Source organism: Protopterus annectens, chromosome 7.part0 (assembly GCF_019279795.1).
Source record: "Protopterus annectens isolate FY-2018-M chromosome 7.part0, PAN1.0, whole genome shotgun sequence".
Lineage (NCBI taxonomy): Eukaryota > Metazoa > Chordata > Ceratodontiformes > Protopteridae > Protopterus > Protopterus annectens.
This window is the reverse complement of record NC_056739.1, coordinates 800076884-800096389: the sequence shown is the minus strand read 5'-3', so window position 1 is coordinate 800096389 and position 19506 is coordinate 800076884. Positions and strand designations below refer to the sequence as shown.

The 19506-nt window shown below is 43.7% G+C and overlaps 1 protein-coding gene across 2 annotated transcripts in view; it reads right to left on the bottom strand.

Moving 5' to 3' along the window:
- The window catches only part of LOC122805848, a 116469-nt gene that overhangs the window by 42452 nt on the left and 54511 nt on the right, over nt 1-19506 (bottom strand). For both annotated transcript variants that reach the window (XM_044076104.1, XM_044076103.1), the window contains exons 8-9: nt 16167-16263; nt 5905-6119 (exon numbers count right to left, since the gene is read on the bottom strand). In XM_044076104.1, coding sequence (XP_043932039.1) covers nt 5905-6119; nt 16167-16263 — 312 coding nt within the window. The remainder of the gene's footprint in view (nt 1-5904; nt 6120-16166; nt 16264-19506) is intronic.

Sequence of the window (19506 nt, the reverse complement as noted above, 5' to 3'; positions counted from 1 at the left end):
AATCATAACAAAGAAATTCTAGGTAAAGCTTCAAACACTCAGGTTTCAAGTACTCCCCATATTCCTCCGATCTAGAGTAAGCCCTGTTCTCCATATAGAACCTGGAGTTTATTGGTCCAGGCTGCTCCAGTCAGCACCAAATAAATCTTAAAAATCAATCCTTTTAGTTGGTTTAACCTTAAATACTGGATACATACCACATACTTTGACTTCACTGTGACCCCACTACAGAGAGGTGGCCCCACCACAAACCAGTCTCATTACTTAAGAGCATACATGCAGTCCCCTTATCCAAATCAATCTAGTTTTAAGGGACAATGTCTACTCAGTAGAATGAGTTTGATAGGGCCTTTTAAGCCACAGATGAAGCTACTCCATTCACACAGTTTACCTGGACCCAGCCAATGCTTCTGATAAAATTTCTGCATGCAAGTGTCAAGCTTTCCCAGCATTAGATCCCCATGTTGTCCAAGGGATAGTTGGCCGGCTCTGACAGGCCCCACCCACCAGGCACCAATTGAACTTCCCAGGCTCTGGGTCTTGGGTTAATTTCTTTGGCACCTACTTTACTGAAGAGGTAGTGTGGCCATACCCCTAAAGTGTACTTCATTATGAGAAATGTACCTCATGTGAAGTTCATATTCCTCAGTTCCACACTGAAAGGTCCATCACACATCCAACATTAGTAGTTGGACTGACTTCATTTCTATTTACCATGAATATCAATTAAAAGAAATCATATGACCTTCCTAGTTAAAGCAGTTAGCGTTCCACATTTCGCTCATTTGATCCACGAGGGCTAATGTTCCTCATTTTGGAGACGGGAGATTAAAGCTATGGCAGTCTCAGACTTGCCAATTACTACATACTGAATGCCACCATAAGCTCCTCCCCCAGGCACTTATGGGGGGTTAAGACTACCTGGTTTTCTGATCATGGGCTAAAGGTAAATGCCGAAGTGCAATTTTATTTGGCAAAAAAAGATTTCCCTCATATTAGAGACCTCCACAATCACCTTTATCCAAACTGCCCCTTTCACCATATGTCAATAAGGTGATACCACCCAAGTTGCATTTCAAAATGCATATCATCTAGAAACAAGTAGCAATTCCATCTATACTTCCTTCAGGAGGTACAAGGCCTAAACACATCCTACATGGACCAATGCTAAGAGGTGACTTGTGTCTGGCATACAAGGCATTGTCCAACCCGGCATACAAGGCATCGTCCAACCCATTACTGAGATTTACTACAGAAATACTAGGTTTAAGGACCTAAACCATCAACAGAAGAGTATGTAGGGACAGGTATTTTGCAGAGGATACCCATGTTGTGGAACAGACTCCATTTGAGCACAGCCTAGATCTATGCATCTTGGAAACAGATTTACTCCACGACTGCCCCTTGTAATAATGGGCAGAGTCTGCTCCTAAAAGCTTTTCCATGCATGGGTCCCCTCAAATTATGTATGGTGCAGTAACCCCTCCAACTCTGGGCCAGTAATCAAAGTGCCTCAATCCTAACCACTGGCACCAGTGGGGATATTCACTGGGAGGTTTAACAGGTACACTATTTCCAGATGCAGCTGTCTGCATCAAGTACAGTCAAGCACAATTTTCCTTAAGAGCACACAGGGAACAGTTAGAGGGAGAAACCAGCCCCAGGCTTTCTCCAGATCCCCAATATGACTCCCAACGGCACAGCTAGAGTGTTGAGATTTCAGCCAAGTGTCCAAGCCAAGACCTCCAACACTGTCCAACCAGTGCTTCATCTCCCTGCCCCAAGTAGCTGACCCACCGAGAGATTTACACACACTGGAAAGGCTGGCACAGGTTTACTAGCCATACCCCCTTCTTGACCTGAAGACAAGGTGGTTATTGCCACCAGACACTCTTGCCAGCTACTTTATATCAGGTACTCTTGGAAAAGTTAGAGCAAATTAAAAATGGTAATTTGACCAAGAGCAAGGCTATTAGGAGTGGCCCACAGCAACTATGCAAGTACACTCATCTCTACAAAGTAGAATCACAATAAAAGGTTAATATATTTAATAAATGAAAGTATATTCAGTGACAGTTAATCACAGGAAATACTTAACATTGAAAGACTGGTTCAAAGAAATTTAGCTTCACTAAGGGTTCCACCCTACCCAATAGGAGTAAAACAGATGTGGTGAATGGTCCTGGTTGTCAGATCCATGAATGCTCAGGTTTCTCCAAGAGACTCAATATCTATTATGTCTGGGATAGCTTGCAGAATGGCATCGCCCATGCAAACCCCCATTGTGGAAAACTGGCCGACTGGATTTAGCACTTGCATACAAAGTGCTTTTGCTCAGATCTGTGGCAGGTGTTGGAAGTCTAAACAATTTCATACCTCCACTCCTCAGAGTAGTAATTAGTTCACCCCAAAAGACAATACAGAAAGCTTTCTAGTACAGATAGTCTCTGGCTGCATTGAAACCTGCGAGATACCATCTTTATGGCATAGCCCATGGTGGACTGAGGTTAACCTTAGTTTCCTCTGTTAAAGCACACATTTAAGAGATGGTTACAATACTGCATGTACATTTTTGCTCTCTCCAGTAGGGCACACTAGATACATTTCAAGCAATATCTGTACAAATCAGTTTGATACATGAAGAGTTCCAATACATTTGTAACACAAGCATCTTGCATAAATCAGTTTGATATTTACAAAATTCCAGCTAGCTTGTGTTGACAGCTAGCTTGTGTTGACAGTACCTCCCATCACATATGGCATGATCCTAAATGGGTAATATCACTCATGGAATGGGTAAGGCAGATCTATAACCAAATGGGATAGGTTATTTTAAGCACAAAAAGGGAACAGTCCATGGTTAAAATGATAGCCTACAAGGGCAGCTAAATTAGTACCCATAAACCTACAATACCCACTTATGCTCGAAAGTCTTCAAGCATCTTCCACAGCTAGAAAGGCCACATCTACTGGATTAACTCAAAGCTTTGCCAAGACTTTAGAGCCTACACTTAGGTCTCATCCAGCCTCCATCACCTTTGTCTGGATATCCATGCAGAAGTCCCTCTGTCCTGCACCCAAGCAAACTAGCATCATGAATAGCCAGGATTAAAGGACCATGATCTTCAACTAGAAGCTGATGGGGTTGTGCCTTATATGGAAGTCCCTTTCATATCAAGGAAAGGGACATCTTGTAAACCAATTTGGAAAATTTAACGGATCATTATACATTCACAGTGGGGTAAGTAACAGAATCCAGTCTTGTGTACCATATCTTATTGGCATTATTTTGGGCTTGGCCATCTGAGGCTGTCTGCTGTCTTTTGGACACCATGAACTCTTGAGGATACATTATGCAGAGATTTGGCTAGTCTGAGTTAAACGGCCCATGAATGAATAAATTATGGACATGGATTAGTGGTCCAATAACCTTCTGGTTCAAACAAAGGCAGCACAGCTGGACAAGAGTATAAAAGTGATTAGGCCAATGAACAGGGTACAGAATCCAGAGAAGGCACTGGAAAAGCAGGACAAGGAGTGAAGAGCAAAACATTTAAAAGGGAGCTTCCAGGTGGAGTAAGAATGTGCATGAGCAAACCTGACCAGGTGAAGTAAAGGCATGGAAGGCAAAGAAAATCAGGATACACTCCATACATTTTTTTGCCTCAAGTGTAAACAGGGGAAAGGGAAATGGTATGCTGGAAAGGATGGGGACAGCAGTTGAGACTAGATGGGAAATGTGGAAGAGGCTCTCCTAGCCTTGAGATTAAGGCACAAAAGAGCTGCCTCTCTGATACTTATGGGTCTGGCTAGAGTGCTGGCCGATCACCTGGAGTTTTGTCAGCAAATCACTGAACACTACAGGGGAGGAAGGGATGGATTACAGCAACAGTATTGCTGCCGATGAAAAGGAAAAATCCATGGCACCACAATTGGAGTGGCAGGAAGATGCAGAATTCCAAGGGAAAGACAGATTCCTTTCCTGGATGCCACAAGGCTATCTGGAATCTCACTCTTGTGCTGGAGTAGAACAGTCATAATTTACCTAGAAAGATCCAATGCCATCCCACACGTGTGCAGCTTTCCTAGTAGCCGCTTTTTTTTTTTTGGGGGGGGGGGGGGGGGGAGTAGAGGGAAAAACACGGTAGGTGGGATCAGTGCACTGCAGTGAGTGGAAAGGAGGAAAATGAATCACAGGAACTGACCCAGATCCTTAAATCTCTGCAGTACCCAAGGGAATAGGATTCACTTCCCAGAATGGGGGATTTGAACTCCAACCTGGAAATGCCGAGCAAAGTCAGAAAAATTACAGGCGAGGTTCACTGCCACAATACAAAATCACTAATGGTGCTGCCCAAAGGTAGTAAAGTATTAAGTGTAGGGATGGAAGTAACCACAAGAACATTGGGAAGTCTCATCCAATTTGTACCATATAGTATCAGGCCTGTGGCTGCAGTCATCTGAAAGCTGGAGTCTATTCATAGATCACAGATAAAAGGGATGTCATTCCACAGATGTCAGGAAGTTTGAAGGAAAACTTCCAGAAAGGTGCAGTGGATGAACGCAGGAGTAAAGTTCCTAGATAGACAACAAATACCTAGAGATGTGGTGACCAGGAAGGACAGGTTGCAGATACCAGGTAACCCCAGAGTCTGTGAAAGCAGTCCCCAGACTAGCTTAAGGAAATTGGCAAAGGGAATCCATTAAGAGGGTGTAACATTGGTTAAAAGGGCAAGATAAGAGGTAGGTGAAATGGAATGCTAATTTACTCCAAAACCACTTAGTTTACTATTAGAGGCCTCTTCAACCAAAATAGTTATTTACATCTGCTCACATCACGGATCTTAACCCATGGACAAAGGAGCATGTCATTCCCATGGTGGGGGGAAAGACTACCACTTCCCCAGCACATTCTGGTAACTCAAGTTGCTCCCACATGTGAATGTGTGCCCAATATAATTCAGTGGGGCCACCAGTGAGAGTCCACCATGAACTCCATGCAAGTCTGCTGGAAAGTGTGTGGGTCACTTCTGCCCAAAATACCTACACAACTTTAGCAGATCACAGAAGTGTAAACAAAACCCCTGCTTCTGGCAAAGGTAGAACATTTTGCTGGTTTCTGCACCTAATTACACATATCTACCCATCTAGCCAGGTGAAGAATCTGCAGATGAACAATTTCTGAAAGATTCTTATTAGAGATGCTCTGAGCAGGATGCTAAAGCATGAAACCACCATAAAGTCATTGGGCATGGGGAGAGGGTAGTTTATTGCACTTTCACTTCTAATGCAGAATTAGAAAGTTACACGGTCTAAGGAGAGAATAAGTTTTGTATTTACCATTCAACATTAACAGAAAATGGAGAACCAGATAGCCTGTTGAAAATTGTGGGGAAGAATTTTACAGGAGTTGGTGGATACTCCAAGAATGGCAACCATGTAGACATATTGTAGGGGCATTAGTATTGTGGAATCAATGCTGAACCTTGGCATTAGTTTCTACTGAATGCTGCATCACTGATTTACTTACCACAGATAAAATGCCTACAGGTGTGCATTTCCCTCAAAAGGTTGGAGAGGGACACTCCTAGCAGATTCCTACATTTCTGCCCACCTTTTTAGAACTTTAATTATGATCAGATAATCACAAACTATCTTTAATTATGATCAGATAAATCACAAACTATCAAAATAGAAAACAAAATTTAGATGCAAAATGAATATTTCTAGGCACAATAGGCAAAGGGAAACATGCCAAGAAAAATGCAATTTAAAAACAAGCACTCTTTTACACATTAGGTAATTTACAAGACACTTGTTACAAATAGTCTCCTCCAAAATGCAAGAGTATAATTGACAATTTATCCCTGCATCTTGGACAAAGTGTTAAGTAAAAACAATTACCTTTAAATAGCCTCCTTCTGCCCCAAGGGGAATGGTCAGTGCATAGACAGTCCTGTTCAATTGCAGAAAGTAACCTCTCTGCAAGATTACGTCATTGTCCAGTAAGGTTCCACCAATGCTAATGCTTCTGTTGTCCTGGACAAACTCTGGGATTAGAGGATAGAGGACTCTGGGTTGCATCCAAGTAAGAGTAGTGTTGGAAAATGTTGCAGTATCTAATGATTAAAGAAATCAGAACTTCTTAAATGGTGGGTGACAGCATTAACACATCTCTGCCCCCAGTAAGATATTACAGCTATTTGCACATGGTGAGGTTATAAGCCACTAATACAACAAAACTGAGGCCCCTTAGTAATGCATAACTTTTACTATTAAAACTCCCATTCCTTCTGCCACAGCTATTTTAACCCTGTGCGTTAAGCTACCAGCATTTTCATGCTCTGCACACACCATTCCAATATGTACAGCCACTCAGGAGTCACTACAGGCAGTACAACTTGTGCATGTTCTCAGCAGGTACATCTTACATATCCTGTGCACTACTGAATCTAAGGTTTCAAATAATGCCCCCTCAATATATACCAGTTGGCATAATGGTTAAGGTCTTCCCTCCCATGCACAAGGTACAAGATTCAATGCTGGCTTCCGGCCAATGTCTGTATGAAGTTTACATGTTCGCCCCATCAGATTTCTACCATCTTCCAAAACCATGCAGTCTTTTCAATCTCAAACTTGCCCAAGAGTGGTGTTTTGGTCAGCAACATAATAGATGGCAGCCTGTCAGGGTAGTATCATGTAGACCAGCTGCTTTGGGTACCTACTATAGTGTGTAGTATCCTCAAAATACATACAGATCAGACTGCACAATGTCAGGGCTAGCCACGTGGGTGTAAAGCATGTTTTGACTATAGTTACCAAACAGGCATGGTATTTGCTAGTGATAAGTGGGTTGAGGACCTGGCCTACTCTCACCTATGCTAATGGTGGGAGATATTTATCTGCCCCTATTGACCAGTGTGCCTTTTAAAGCCCAGTAGCCCTGGGTCAATAAGCAGACAGTGGTCCAATCATCCAGCATAGGTTACCCTTGGATAACAAGCAAAATCTGGATGCAGCACAACCTGCCAAACATGAATTTCCTACCTTCAGATTCACTGAGAAGGCACAGCTTGAAACTGAAGGACACGAATGTACAGAGGAAGCTGGGCATCCTATGCATCTAGGAGACAAGTAAATGCAGTGCAGCAGAGCCTCTGATTCAGTCTACTACTCAGGATAACAGACTAGAAATGGTGGGAATTGTGGTGAGAAATTTCAGAATTAGAGACTCCTGGCAGACTAGTGCAAGGATAGGGCATTATAATCTCAACCTATGCCCAACACTAGGGCTGTGATAGTGCATCACAAGACAGCAGTTGCAGGACCTACTAGATAAAGCAGGGCAACAAATTGGGTGTTCTGAATGCACATATTGGGACAGACAAACAGGACGAGGAGTGCCGGGGTCCACATGGGACAACAGGAATAAGTAGAGGCTATTCTATACACTTGTCTGGCAAATGGCTAGACAATATGGTTAAACCACAAGATCATACAAAAAAAATAAATAAAAAGGCCAGCATGCAACTCTGGTAGACTTCTGCAAGTAAGGAAAGGGAAGTGGACTAGAATCAGCAACTGCAAAGGCATCCCCATTCAGTTGGCCCACAGTACAAGCCACTGATTGACCTTGAAGCCATCTTTAGCCATTTGCAGCTTGTGGCAGACACCAGGTTGAAGACTTGGGAAGTTGACTGGACAGAAAGTACATCAAGGAAATGGGTGGATTTGGAGTTGGAAGAATGGCAGTGACTCAAAACAGCATGTGAGGATTGCATAACATGCAGCAGAGCCAGGTGCAGAAAAAAGGTACACAAGGAAAGCTGATGTTGGAATGCAGAAGTGCAGGAAGTCCTCAAAAAGGAAATGAGAGAATATGGGATCAAGCTACAAGAGACCGCTACTTTGAGGGGTAAGAGGAGTTGCAATAGCAAACAAGGCAGGAGTGCCAGCTTCTGAAAAGCAGCTCAGTAATGGAAGGAAGCCATCCAGCTACAAGGCAGACAAAGATGGACACCCTTCATAACAGCCACCAGCAACTACCTTCTCACCAGTCCATAGGACAGAGGCAGATTGAGCATTTCCAGCAGCTTCTGAAAGAACTCCATAAAGCCATTCTGTCCACGACACTGATGAAAGGCCACCATAGAAAATGAATCTGAATGGAGGCTCTGAGGCCATAGAAAATCTAAGATGCTAGGCGAGAGGATAGAAATGGCATCCAAGGGTACAAGAAGTTACATCCCAGACTGGAAAATATTCAATTCAGAGCCAAACTCCTGTCGATACATGAAAGCTCCGGAGAGATTGCTAAATCTGCAGAATAGAAAGATTGAGATGAGCAGTTCATATTCAGATCCAGATGCAGCACAGCAGACCAATTTTTCCAGTGAGAAAGATGGCCAAGAAACCAGGGAAATCCAACCAGGCTTTCCTAGAATTGAAGTCTATGACATGGTCACAAGAAAGCAGCTTTGGAAAGTCTCAAATATTGGTAGAATTAGTGCAGGCTATGTACAAGGACCCAATGACAATTACAATGTTCTCAGAAGGGTTCCTAGTGGAAGTGTGCGCAGAGTTCAGCTCATATAAACTCTGTTCATAATGGTGATGGATCACAACAGGTCGGAGTTTCTGTATGCAGATTATGTGGCATTACAGGCAGACTGAGCAAGAACTTCAACAAATAATAATGCCAAGTAAGGTGTACATAAGTGGTACAACCAGCACTACTGTATAGTACAGAAATTTATAGTAAGAGTAGCAGAGGAAGCTGGAGATTAAGGTAGTGCCCAAGACTGGTGGTAGGATGCACAACAGCAGAAGCCAGAGTAACTCCAGTTGCAGAGAAGGTCAAACAGATTACAGTGGAGTCCTACACAAGGAACTTTCAGGATGCTGGAGAATTCTCCATGAGGTTTCACTTTGGAAAACAGATTCTACCAACAGTTTGATTCCAGTTCCATTAAATGGGACATTTCCCTGGGCTTTAGTAGAGGGCATTATAAGCATTTCAGTTCACTTACCCCAGCACAAGAGTAATATCACTGCTTATCTGCCATGTCTAGAACCCAATCTGAACACCTTCTGTTCTATTTGTAGATTGGCTTAGTTGCTAGAGCAAAGTCATGCTAAACCACGTTTTCAAATTTAATGATCACCTTAAGAAAAAAAAATATTGTAATCAAATCCTAGCAGTACTGTCGAAGACTACAGCACTCAAGCTAGTTTGAAAATTTAGCCTCATCCCTAGAGGTAAAGATAGACTTGCTTTTACAGGAGGTGGCAATAGTGGTAATTTGCCTCCCAGTACAAAACTCTGCAGTCAGGTTAAAGAAAATCTCAGACCAAGTACAAAGGAAGTTTAGTACCAATTACTAAAGTGCTTTTGCCAAGATAAATGTAAAGAGCAAGCACTTTTCATTGCATGTAAAAGCCTGAGCCTTTCAAAAATATAGGGGCCAGATGGACTTCACTCCACTGAGCCTGTGAAATGTGGTGTACCAGCAGAGGACAGATTTGATTTGCCAGAGGACAGATTTGATTTGCCAGAGGACAGAAGGCAGAAAGTGGAGTATCCTTGCAAAGGGGTGATCAGGAAATGGCTACTTTCCTAGGCAGTGATCTTCAGGACAGCAAACAGCATTATGTACAATACAAGGAGCATCAGTCAAAATGTAACAGAGCTGGATTCCAGGTGAACTTGACAAGAGCACAAATAAATGCAGCTCAACTGTCACACTGTCTCCAGTCCCTTAGCTTTATAATGCCAATGGCTTTTGAGCCCTTAAACCCAACTAGAACTGAACTTTTACATGGCTGAAGGGACGGCAGGTCAAGAGTGCTTCAAGGGGTTTAAGTTCTGGCTGCAGTGCTGCCAACAGGAACAAACTGGAAGCTGTTCTAAAAGAATTTTGAAAAGCCCAAGTAAAAGGTGAAAATCAAGTTGCAAGTCCTGCACTTGGGCCACAGCAAATTTGAGGGGAAATGTTAGCAGTCACTAGAATGAGTGAAAGCAGGAAAATGCGTTGTACCTAGAGTGGAGTGATGGGCAGTGGCTGCAGCCTATTTGGGTTGTCAAGGGGATAACATCTAAAATAAGTAATTCTGCTCTACCATACCAAAGTCAGGGCAAAGTTCTGGTAGTAAGGGTATCCGGTTGCTTGGAGTCTCAAGGATCCCCACAAAAAAGGAACTTCAAAGGGCATGAAGGGGCACAGGCAAGATAAGTTAGACCAACCACTAGTTTCTTTATGGGGAGGATTGTGAAACTACAGAATGGGGGGGTGGAATTCCTAGTCTGATTGAAGGGGACAAAAGGATAGGTGAAGAGGCCCAGGCAACACAAGTAGATTAAGGGACAGATTTTCAGCCACAGTCTTGACAAGAGTTACCCAAACTCACCTTACCTCTTTCTCCTTACTGACATTCAGCCCTCAAACCATGACATTCAGCCCTCAAACCATCCTTTATACAAAGCATGAATCTGCCATGCATCCAAGTTCAACTTACTTTCATTACCAAAGTAGTGGAACTGTCAAGACTCCACCAAAACTCCCAGGCAAGGACAATACAAGAATTCAAAGTCCATATCAACACTGAAGTGTGCAATAACAAAGTTTAGAGCTCCATTACATCAATAAGCAGCATCTAGCTTCATTTGATTACCCCCTTCAGCTTTCATTTCCTCATGGTGTGACCACATTTTGCTCCAGGTGAAATGTCTGGTAGTTCCTTGCATTCTATGGACAGGCTTATCTGGTCACTTAGAATGTACCACCTGCTTGTGCAACACTTACAGCACTCCATTGCTTATCCCAATTCCTGAACTTAGTTAGGTAAATTCCCTGCTCAGAGGAATCCCTGGACCTCTGCTAGGCATCTGAACACTAACATTTCCCCAAGACCATCACACCAACCCTTTGAGTAAAGCTAACCAATTCTACCATCTGGAAAGTAGACTTACTCCCTCACCCAGATGCAGCTATACATAAACTTTTCCCAAATGCCTGCATTAACCTAGCAAGTCAGGAGACTGGCAACTGCTGCAGACAAAATACAGTTGTCTAAAATCTAACAGTACATGTCCTCTTCACTGTTGCAGTACTCCTTGCAATAGGGATCGCCTGCCTAGGAATATCTGGTCAGTATACTGGAGCCTTGTGTTGTAATAGGGATGTCACATCATGTGTATGCTCCACGCATGGCATAGTGCACAAGTACAAACATACCTTTCTCAGAACTAGAATCCAAGGAGGAACATGTCCATCCAAGAGAAAGAAGAGTGAATATTGCAACAGTGAAGAGGACATCTGATAGCTGCCTCAAGGATGCAGGTGTCAATTCTTTGAAAACAGTACCAGAAGTGTGGTAAGAGTGAGCCTTAGAAAAAATAGGCTTTTCCCCATAAAGAGTAAAAGGAAATTACCTTAGAAATCCATGAAGCGTTTGCTTAGAAACCACCAAATCTAAATATGTAGGATGAAACTGAAAGGTGCTCAGATTTATGAATAGCTTCAGAGTGGTCTATGCAAATCCAAGTGTGAACATCCTTCTCATTAGCAGACTGCAGAGAAGGGAAAAAAGTGGGCAAAGACTGATTAAGGGACAACTCCTTAATCTTGGGCATAAAAGTATTACAAAGACCTTCTGTCCTTATGGAAAAACTAAAGGATAAGAACCATAATGGCCTGCAGCTCAAATCACTAGTCTGGAGGTAAAGGCCAAGAATGGTCTTACAAGAACACTATAAAGATGAAGTTGCAGGCTCAAGAACCGGATTCAATTTTTCAGGGACAATTAAAGGTCCTAGGAAGGAGGAATAGGCTTCCTGAAGAGGCCCAATATGAAGGCTGCCTTTAAGGAATTGTTGGGACCTCAAATCTAGAAGCCAAAGGAGGATTCAAAGGCAGACCAGCAGAAATGTCCGATAGGTGGGCTTTCAGCATTGAACAGAAGAGTATGCCAAGCCAGCATGGAATAATTCAGAGATAACCAAAGGACAGAAAGTGGATCCAGGTTACACAAGATATGAAAACAGAACACTTGGATAAAGACTTCTTGGTCTCTTACAGAAAAAAAAGCACATGGTCAGAAAAAAAGGTGCCCAAAATGGATCTAAACTGCATCACCCAGTGTCAGTTGAAAAGTAGTCTTTTGCAAGTACATCCACTCATGAGAACTTTAGGACTACTCTTTGCTAAATGCAGAAGGAACAAATGCTTTCTAGGCTAAAAAAAGGGGTCCTCAGCAATATTTTGGGAGCATCTTGTTCTATCTGGAGCAGGACTTTTTGTACGAGAGGAAGAGAAGGAAGGCTTAAAGAAACATCCCTTCCAAGAAAAGGGGGCATCCACCTTCCAAGCCAGAGGACACAAGACAGGAAGTTGTCTGTTCAGAGGGGGAGCAAAGATTTACCCAAGGAGTACCCCACTGGTGGACAAGGTCCATAAACCCATCTCTGAAGTATTCACTCACGATTTTGTTGTGGACCTGCTCAGACTGCCACAATGTTCTGATATGAAGGAATATGAACAGCCTGAAGAGAGTTTGATCCGAAACTTGAGGTGCTGGTTGGCACAAGAGACTGTGTCCCTCCTTGCTTGTTGATGTAGTGCAATGTAGTATTGTTTGAAGATTGAGGGGCCCTTGATGAAGGGCTAGAACTCATCTTTGATACTGATGTGGTCCTTTTGACAGAGACCAATGGCCCTGGCCTGAACTTGAGGGCCAAAGGAAGCTCTCCACCCCATGTCAGAGGCATCTGAAAAAAAGAAGTTCCTGAGTGGGGATTGGAGGTTGAAAAAGGAAGCCCTGGATTGAGGAATTGAATCCACCACTGAAGCTCCAGCTTGAGGCATGAGAGAAGAGGAATTGCAAAAGTCTAGAGAATAAAGACAGACTGACTTTAAAACCACTGGAGCTCTCATATGAAGCTTGGCCAGAGAAAGCACAGAAATGCTGGAAGCCATGTATCCCAGAGCCCTTACAAACTTCCAGGTTGTAATGGAGGTCAGAGAAGGGACTGAAAGAATGCAGAGTTAAAGCCTTGGAAGGAGGCAGGTATTCCAGCACTGGGATTTCTGGAGCCTGCAAACATGGAATGACTTTGAAATTCACTGTAAACCCTAGACTTTTGACAAATAGTATAGTGAAGAAGCAAAATCTCTGGAGAGGAAGCCTGAACAGGTCATCCAAATAAGGAAAGATCTGTATCCCCTTCATCATGCAAAACAGCAATCAGAGGTGCAAGGCATTTGGTACAGGCCCTTTGTGCAGTAGGCCAAAGGGCAAAGCAGAGAAGAGAAAATGCAAGGAAGCAACACTAAATGTAAAAATCCCTGAAAAGGGGATGAAAAGTGATTGAGATAGGATGGATGCAGAACTTTCTGGAATAAAATCTATTCCCCTTTTCAGGAGCCAAAACTGCTTGAATGGTTCCTTGAGACAAATTTCAAAACATCTAGGAAAAAAAGGTCAGTTACAGAGGTTGATGAAAGCAGAAAACTCAGGGGAAGAGAAGAGGATTTCCAAGCCATGCACTACCACCTGACAAATGGGCAGAACCCAAGAATTCTGAGGTGCTCTGTCCCTTCCCAAGAGACACCAACTTGGCTGAGAGAGGATGGATGAAGACAATTTGGCTAGTCTGGAAAGTGGCTTCTGAGCTGTAAGTTTGGGTAGACTTGGCAGGAGCGGTCCTTCTACCAACCTTAAAGAGGTAAAGACTGTATGGACAAAGGCAGATTTAGAAAGGTAAATTGTTTCCCCTGTTCCCAAATTTGTTAAATATTTTAAATTCTTGCCTTACCCTTTCTTGGAGAGGGTTCAGCAGCTACAGAACCAAAGGCTTGACAGGAGAATCATCAGCTTGACCTCCGGCAGAGATCAAAGGTGAAACGAGGAATACCTCACAAAACCAAAGGCAGCAGCTCTAGACAAGGCATCAGCTGTCACAACTAAATTTAATGGAATGGTGAGTCACTTAAGAGGACCCTAACAGAGGCCCAGAGACACTCAAGCTCTGAAATAACCTGAAAAGGCAGAGAAGGGCCAAGTGTTACCATACCTCTCCATGGTTCTGCTGTCCTTTGAGAGGAGCAGCTTAGAAAGGTAAAAGCGTAGGTGGCCTAGAATAAAAAACAGAATAGTAATAAGGACACTTGTAAAGAAGTCTACAGTCTTATACCATATCAAACAAGGAAGCAAGAGCAGAACAGCACCAGACTAGGGAGACTCCATACAGGACCTAGGTACACTCCCACTTAAACTCCATCATACAGGATAATGCATCCCCAGAAGACAGACCAATAGACTCCTCCTCAGAATCATAATCAAAAGGAAAGGAAAGGGAATCTGGGAGGAATAGGCCAAGGATTCCTCAGAGGAGATCTGCTCCCTAGGCCTCAGTAGAAGACTGAGGGGGATTCAAAGCCCTGAGTGCATTAAAATAAATGCAGTGTGAAATCCTACCATTCATGCTGAGGATCAGGAGAAGTGGGCTCAAGTCTTCTGCTTCCTTTTCAAAGGGATGCCAGCTTTAAAAATCTTAGGCTGCTCAGACATCTGCCAATACTCCATGTAGTAGGAATTTCCTCCCCCATCAAGGATTTGTGGAACACCCCTAGGCTCTTCAGAAATACAGCCACAGGTCCCCCCTGAACATCCAAAGCAGATGCTTAGAGCCCCTGGGGACATGAGAAGCCAGATCCATGACAGCCTCTGAAGTGGTCGCAGCAGAGGAATCCAACTAACCAGGCAGTCCTCTGGATGGGTCTATTATAATCTCGAAGTTGCAGATCAAATACAATATGGTAGACACCATATTATCAAAGTTCCATAACTTCAAATATAAAAAAATTTGAAACTGCAAATGCTTACCCTAACGATTTTAAGCAGGGGGCAAGCCACAAACTACTTAATATACCAACTCAGAGATCGCACTTTAATGTTGTATGGTGCGGAAAGGGAAGATTTCCCTTTCCTGCACTGTAGCACAATCCAAGTTGGTATATTTAAGCAGCAGGGGTGTGGGGGGTTGCCCCCTGCCTACACCAGTTAATTTTATTGCTTTGTTTTATTAAAAATTTCAATGCATAGTTAGATGTTTATGCATTAGATCCATTAAACAGTTGATATTATAATAGACCCCCTCTATCTCTAGAGCCCAGTGAAAACCCAGCAGAGGCAGTACAGATGAAGAATCAGACTGAACTTTGACCTTCATTGATATCTGGCCCTTAGGCTGGGATGATTCCATCATAGTACCCAGAGCCAACAATTTAATGTCTCCAGGTAAATAGCTAAAGAGTAGAAATGACCAAGCAAAGTTTGGGACAAACGCCTGACAAATAGGACAAGATATATGGTCATGTAAAGCACCTAAGCAAAACAAGCGCTGCTTGTGACTGTCCTTATGGGGAAATCTGACTTGCACACTGGCATTTTTCCTTTCTGGGGGGGGGGGGGGGGACATTAAACCAAACTATCACAAAAAAAAAAGAAAAAAAAAAAAAAGGCACATCAGAAAAACAGCTTGGCAACCAGCAGACAAGAGCATTCAGACCAATTATCAGAGATGGCATTTGGACTAGCAGCAAAGTTGCTCCGAGGAAGGTAAGTCCATGTCACCTTTATGCCCTATGCAGGGAGCATGTGACATATTCCCAAGGCTTTGGTATACTGGCCAGACAGGCTGCCCTAGGCAGAGGATCCCTATTGTAAGGATCCCTATTGTAAGGAATACTGAAACATTGATGTGGAAGGACAACTATTGCTGGGGAAGCCTTCTTTCCAATAAACCAATGCTCTGAAGTTTGCTATACTGAATAAGGAAATTATTCAAATGATGTGCCCCATTGAGCCACACATTGAATACACAGGCTATTCCACACATTGAATACACAGGCTATTCCATTTCATACAAGAATTTGAGGATTAATGCCAAAGCTTGCAATACTGGAGAAACAGGTGTAAATCTGCAACATATCCTGTGATCCAAAGTGAGCAAAGCAACCTAGCAATATGCCAGTCAGCATGTGAAAACTCCAGAGATCAAAATTAGTTATGACACTTTGCCAAAGACCATTCCTAATGCCAGGACACAATCATGCTCCTGCATATTCTAAAAATTTGTCATACAATAAGGACTGTATTTAACTTACTGATTGAGCAGCCGAGGGCAGCATCAACCAAGATTACCATCCACATCTGTCGGTAAAGTACTGTGGCACGTACCATTTCTATAGGAATTCCTTCCACCTATGAAAAAAAATTCAGTCAGTCCTTAAATACTCAAAATAGATGTATTATCAATGAATAAAGTCCATTAAAACTTGAGCACACTGAGCAGGGTACCTGCATGCATATACCAGTTCAAACAGATACACAGTGCACCTTGGGGGGGGGGGGATAAGGCAAAGCTCTAAAACTGCTTTTTAATGATACATTGGCCCCCAATGGCCCTGGTTTTCAATTAAGGAATTCCCAATATTATTCTAGCATGTCCAAAGGTCAGTTGTCAATCTCCTCTCCGGTCCAGCTGGTGCATCTGGGAATCTTGGGGAAATGTTACAACTGCCTCATGTACACAGACAACCCTCTCCTCCTCCCAACAAATTCCAACACATGAGAGATGCAACCATATAGCCAAACTGGAGGCCAAGCTCTCAACTCAGTACTGGCATAACCAGTCAGGAGAAGGAAACCACACTCAATTCCAGTCTCAGACCTACCATGACAGCAAACCAAACACATAAAATATACTCCGAGGCTCTAAATAAAGATCTGCTGAAGCAGCAGAGACCTCCAAAGCAGACACCCAAGCAGCCGCTACCCCAAAACAACGTGCAACACATCTCACAAAGCCAGTGTGACGAACAGTCACAACCCTCAAGACTAAACACACCTGATACACTTGTAATAGGTGACTATAGTCAGGCACACTGACATCCCGCTCAGGCTGAACAAGGAGAAGGTCACAGTGAGCAGCCCGTCAGGCGCTAGGATCCACCACATAACACAAGCACTCCGGTCACTCCCAAGTACAAATATGACTCAGCCATTGTCCATGCTGGTGTGAATGACCTGAGACGTACCTCCCTGGACTACATGGAGACAAAGGAGCTCTGGGCATGTAGCCCAGGCCAGTATGACCCTGACCTTGAGTAGCATCTTACCCTCACCAAGAATAATGCCACAATATGAAGACAAGATGATCAATTAACAACTGGCTTAAGTACTGGTGTCATTCAAAGGGGATCCAATGCCTGTCAGCTTGGGATGATATGCTCGACAAGCCACGATGCTTCGCTAGGGATGGCTTGCACCTGTCACCCCTAGGCTTTTGGATATTGGCAAAGGCTCTTGCTACCCCCATAGTGCCATTTTTAGGCAAGGCTCAAAAGACAAACCCACCTCCATGGGTATCACAAGGGATAAGAAACTAAGAGCAATGCTACTCAATGCCAGAAGTCTAAACCTCAAAATGCACGCACTCAAAACTCTCCTTAGCATGGAGAACATAGATATCTGTGCAGTAACAGAAACCTGGTTCAGGGCTCCCGAGAGCACCCCAGCACTACCAGGTTATACCTTATACATACCATGCTTTTTGGCCCCAAAACTTGGACCGAACCACAAAAGGAGGGGGGAGTATCGATATTCAAAGATACCCACACCTCCAGGTTGGTGGCAAAGCACGAAGCAGAGACTATCCATGTGCAACTAACAGTGGGTAAAACTGCTTTCCAGTTTATAGCCTGCTACAGACCACCCTCCCAAACCCAGGAACCCCACTTGGCCTTCCTGAGAAGGCTGGAAAATATGAAGGTCTCTCCAAACACCATTATATTGGGCGACTTCAACTACCCAAACAGACTGGGAGCATTACTCTAGCTCCAACACCCTAGCCCAAAGGTTCCTAGAATTTATAAACTCAAATGCTATGAAACCACTTGTTACCACTCCAAGAGGGGAAAACATACTAGACCGGATCACCAACATGGGGACTATGCTCCAGACCAGAAGTGTATCCCTCACTGGTAAGATCAGACCATAAACTAATCTCACTGGATATTCACATTGCGACCCCACCCCCTGCCCAGAAAACCACATTGAAAAACTTCTCTAAAGCAAATTTCACACTCCTCAAAACTGAAGTGGAATCCTTCAAAGCCCCCGGGCCTGTGGAAAATACGGCCCAGACTGCAGAGTCCTTTATAAACGCATTCTATGAACACCTTCAGGAATGCATGGATCATGCAATCCCAAATAAAACCAAGACCCAATCCTCCAAAGGCAGACGTCCTGTCTGGTGGACCCCAGCCATAAACTATACAATAGGAGGAAGCTACTAAATGAGAGCAAAATCCCAAAAAGGGAAGGCATCACTGATCAGTATTGGCAAAAAACTACGGGCACACATAAAATTGTTTAAGGCCAGCTTCAACAGAAAAATTGCACAGGACACCAAGGATAATCACAAGGCTTTTTTTAGTGGTTAGGAACCTGGGTGGTAATTCCCAGATATGCTCAGAATTGGTCCAAAATTACAAAAACACACCGAACCCACAGACATTGCCAACATCCTAGCAGACAGGTTTAGCGCAAACTTCTTCCCCCCCCCCACCAAAAGGGCAAATATATCCCAGCAGAGTGCTGCCCCCCTGACATCTCAGATGCTCAGGTAAGAGCCGCCCTCTCCAAAGCAAAAAACACAGCATCAATGGGACCAGACGGTGTCCCGGGCTGCGTCCTATATGAACTCCAAGAAGAGCTAAACCCAACATAAAACTACTGTTCAGTCTCAGCCTTACTACAGGATATGTGCCCAAAGAGTGGCATACAACAGTTGTCCCTCTCCATAAAGGTGGTGCCTCAATGTCGCCCCATAAGCCTGACTAGCTTGGTCTGCAAAGCTATGGAAATGATAATCATGGACCTCAAAGATATTGGGGACCTACAAACACTGGATCCTAACCAGTTCGGCTTTGTTAAGGGCAGATCCTGCCTCTTAAACCTGGTTGATTTCTTTGAAACAAGTCACCAAGGCCATTGACGAGGGGAAGATGGTCCACACAGCCTACCTGGACCTTGCAAGCGCCTTAGATACAATACCCCACTCTGGCATTATAGATAAGCTCACCAGCTTAAATACATGTCACTAGATGGATTGCAAATTGGCTCAAGGACAGAACCCACATGGTTAGAATTGCTGGAGCCATGTCAGACTCCAAACCAGTTAAAAGTGGTGTCCCACAAGGCTCAGTCCTGGGACCTCTCTTGTTCGGTATATATTTCTCGGACATACAGGTCAACACGGAAGGACTGTGGCTGTCCATGTTCACAGATTACTGCAAACTGGGCGCCATAATAGACTCTCCAGCCGACACAAGCATCCTCCAAAAGGGCCTCAGAAACAGACAACTGGTGCCAGAGCCATGGCCTCAAGCTAAATGCCAAAGTGCCCACAAATTACCACATAGGTGGTAATCCATTAAGTAC